We start from the raw sequence: 2,764 nt of genomic DNA, 5'->3' as shown, positions 1-2,764 counted from the left end.
CGCCTACCACAGGGTGCCCGGTGGCCCACGGCGTGGTCTCGGGCTGTGACTCACCGACCACGGTGGGGCCTCCAGCTGGCCGTGCCGTCACAGCAGGGCCCGGCAGCCGCAGCCCCAGCCCCAGCCCGCTCACCGGCCCTGGTCTTCCTGGCAGCGTCACCCGCAACTACCTGGACTGGCTCACGTCCATCCCCTGGGGCAAGTATAGCGACGAGAACCTGGACCTGGGCCGCGCCCGGGCTGTGCTGGAAGAGGACCACTACGGCATGGAGGATGTCAAGAAGCGCATCCTGGTGAGTGCTGGCCTCTGCGGCCCCGGGCTGGTCAGTGCGGTGCTCGGGGCCAGCGGGGTGAGGGTGGAGGGGAGGACCACTCGGCCCACGGGGAGCAGCCCGGGGTGGGTCAGCAGGGGCAGCTGAGTGCCTGGCCAGCCTGCCCGCTCGGGTTGGCAGACAAACCCTGTGGGTGTGGTCATGTCCATGCCCTGCATCGGGAGGTGGGGGAAGCAGCGCAGAGGCTCGGGCTGGTGCGGGGGGCACGTTGGGTCCAGGCTGTGGGGCAGCTGCACCCTGGCCTGGTGGGTACCCGAGGTCTCCTGGCCCCAGGTGGGCTGCTGTCCTTGCCGTCCCTGTGGCCTTTGGGACAGTCTGGGCCTCGCGAGCCCCGGGACCCCAAGAGATGGTACAAAGGTGGTGAGGCCCATTCCCAGGCTCCCCGGGAGCGAGGGTGGCCAGCACCCCATGTGCCCCACTGAGCCTGCGTCCCCACAGGAGTTCATCGCAGTCAGCCAGCTGCGAGGCTCCACCCAGGGCAAGATCCTCTGCTTCTACGGCCCGCCCGGCGTGGGCAAGACAAGCATTGCCCGCTCCATCGCCCGCGCCCTGAACCGCAAGTACTTCCGCTTCAGTGTCGGGGGCATGACGGACGTGGCCGAGATCAAGGGACACAGGTAGACCAGCCTTCCCTCAGGCCTTTCCTCCTCTAAATCAGCTCTTAGGCGAGGAGAGCAATTTGGGTTGTGCACAGTGAATCCCGCTGTCCGCAAAATGAGGAACTGAAAAGCCAGGAATGGGGTGGGCTTCAGGCCCAGCTGGCTCCAGGCACTCACACCAATGGCAGGGTTGGCTGCTTCGCAGCCCACGGGCAGTTCTCTTGAGCAGGCCTTTAGCAGGTGGTCTGCATGGCAGAGCCAGGGCTCTCAGAGTGTCACTGTCTGGTGGGAGGAGCCGGCTGGGGGCTGCCTGGGGGGGGGCGGGGCCTAGCTGCAGGAGGCCGTGGCAAGGCAGCCGGCATGGTGTGGCGTGTGGTGTGGGGCTTCCCATTGCCTGTGTAGGGGCTCCGGGTGTGGTCCCGAGTTGGGGAGTCGCCACCCCAGCTCGCTTTCCCATAGGCGGACGTACGTGGGGGCCATGCCTGGGAAGATCATCCAGTGCCTGAAGAAGACCAAGACGGAGAACCCCCTGATCCTGATAGACGAGGTGCGTGGCCCCTGCGGCAGCCGGCCCTCCCAGCACACGGCCCAGGCCGGTCTGTGCCCGCTGGGTCCCGAGTCCCAGGGCGGCCCGGCTGCCCCTGCCCCCGTGTGGCCGGACCGGCCCTCGGGTACTCTGATGCCCCCGGTCCTCTGCTGCCACAGGTGGACAAGATTGGCCGGGGCTACCAGGGGGACCCGTCGTCCGCGCTGCTGGAGCTGCTGGACCCAGAGCAGAATGCCAACTTCCTGGACCACTACCTGGATGTGCCCGTGGACCTGTCCAAGGTGTGGGCGGGGCGGGGCAGGGCAGGGCAGGGCAGGGCAGGCCGGGCCGGCCGGGTGTCTGGCGCCATCCCGCTCACCTCACCGGCCTGCCTGCCAGGTGCTGTTCATCTGCACGGCCAACGTCACGGAGACCATCCCCGAGCCGCTGCGGGACCGCATGGAGATGATCAACGTGTCCGGCTACGTGGCTCAGGAGAAGCTGGCCATCGCCGAGGTGAGGCGGCGAGCGCACAGGCACGGGGCTCGGGCCCATCCGGCAGTGCAGGGGACCCAGCTGGGAGGAGGCCGGGACCTCCGGGCTTCAGGGCCCAGGACTGCCCAGACACTGCCCGGGGGTTTGTGGGTCCCCTCGGCCCTGCCCCTCCTCACCATCCACCCCCTTCACAGCCCTGGGAGGCTCCCGTCCCCATCCCACCCTGACCTGACTTCCTGGTGGGTGGGGACAGCCGGGCTGGTAGAGAGGTCAGGCTGCGACTGTGTCCACCAGAGCGCAGCCCTGAGTCAGCCTGCGTGCGGGCCGCCTCGGCCGTGCAGGTGGAGCTGGGCACGGGGTAGCAGGAGCTGAGAAGCCTCAACTTCCCTGAGCACGGAGCTCCACATGGGGACTAGGGAGGCCTTCCTGGAGGAAGTGGTCTTAGTGGCTCAGTTACTGAAGGAGCGGAGTCTGAGTGCCAAGAGAACAGGCTTATTCCTCCTGGGTCCTGGAGGCCGACAAGGCCGAGGCGCAGGCCAGGCAGTTAGTCTGGCAGGCTTGGGGGTGCCCGGGAGAGGCCGGCCCTGACCCCGGGTCCTCCCGCAGCGGTACCTGGTGCCCCAGGCCCGCGCGCTGTGTGGCCTGGACGAGAGCAAGGCCCGGCTGTCGTCAGACGTGCTCACGCTGCTCATCAAGCAGTACTGCCGGGAGAGCGGCGTGCGCAACCTGCAGAAGCAGGTGGAGAAGGTGAGCATGCGCCCCACCCTGCCCCGCCCCTGCCCGCCCCTGCCCGCCCGGCCCCCTGCTCCTGC

General features: G+C 68.6%; 1 protein-coding gene across 1 annotated transcript in view; it reads left to right on the top strand.

The window, feature by feature from the left end:
- LONP1 (lon peptidase 1, mitochondrial) overlaps window positions 1–2,764 on the top strand; it is a gene marked incomplete at its 5' end in the record, with an annotated part of 21,463 nt that overhangs the window by 15,798 nt on the left and 2,901 nt on the right. The window contains 6 exon segments of the mRNA XM_014589450.1: window positions 155–293; window positions 771–949; window positions 1,391–1,478; window positions 1,637–1,759; window positions 1,857–1,973; window positions 2,559–2,699. Coding sequence (XP_014444936.1) covers window positions 155–293; window positions 771–949; window positions 1,391–1,478; window positions 1,637–1,759; window positions 1,857–1,973; window positions 2,559–2,699 — 787 coding nt within the window.

The sequence above is a fragment of the Tupaia chinensis genome, unplaced genomic scaffold (genome assembly GCF_000334495.1).
Source record: "Tupaia chinensis unplaced genomic scaffold, TupChi_1.0 Scaffold000356_2, whole genome shotgun sequence".
NCBI lineage: Eukaryota > Metazoa > Chordata > Mammalia > Scandentia > Tupaiidae > Tupaia > Tupaia belangeri.
The sequence above is the reverse complement of the archived record's forward strand: the minus strand, read 5'-3'. Positions and strand labels throughout refer to the sequence as shown.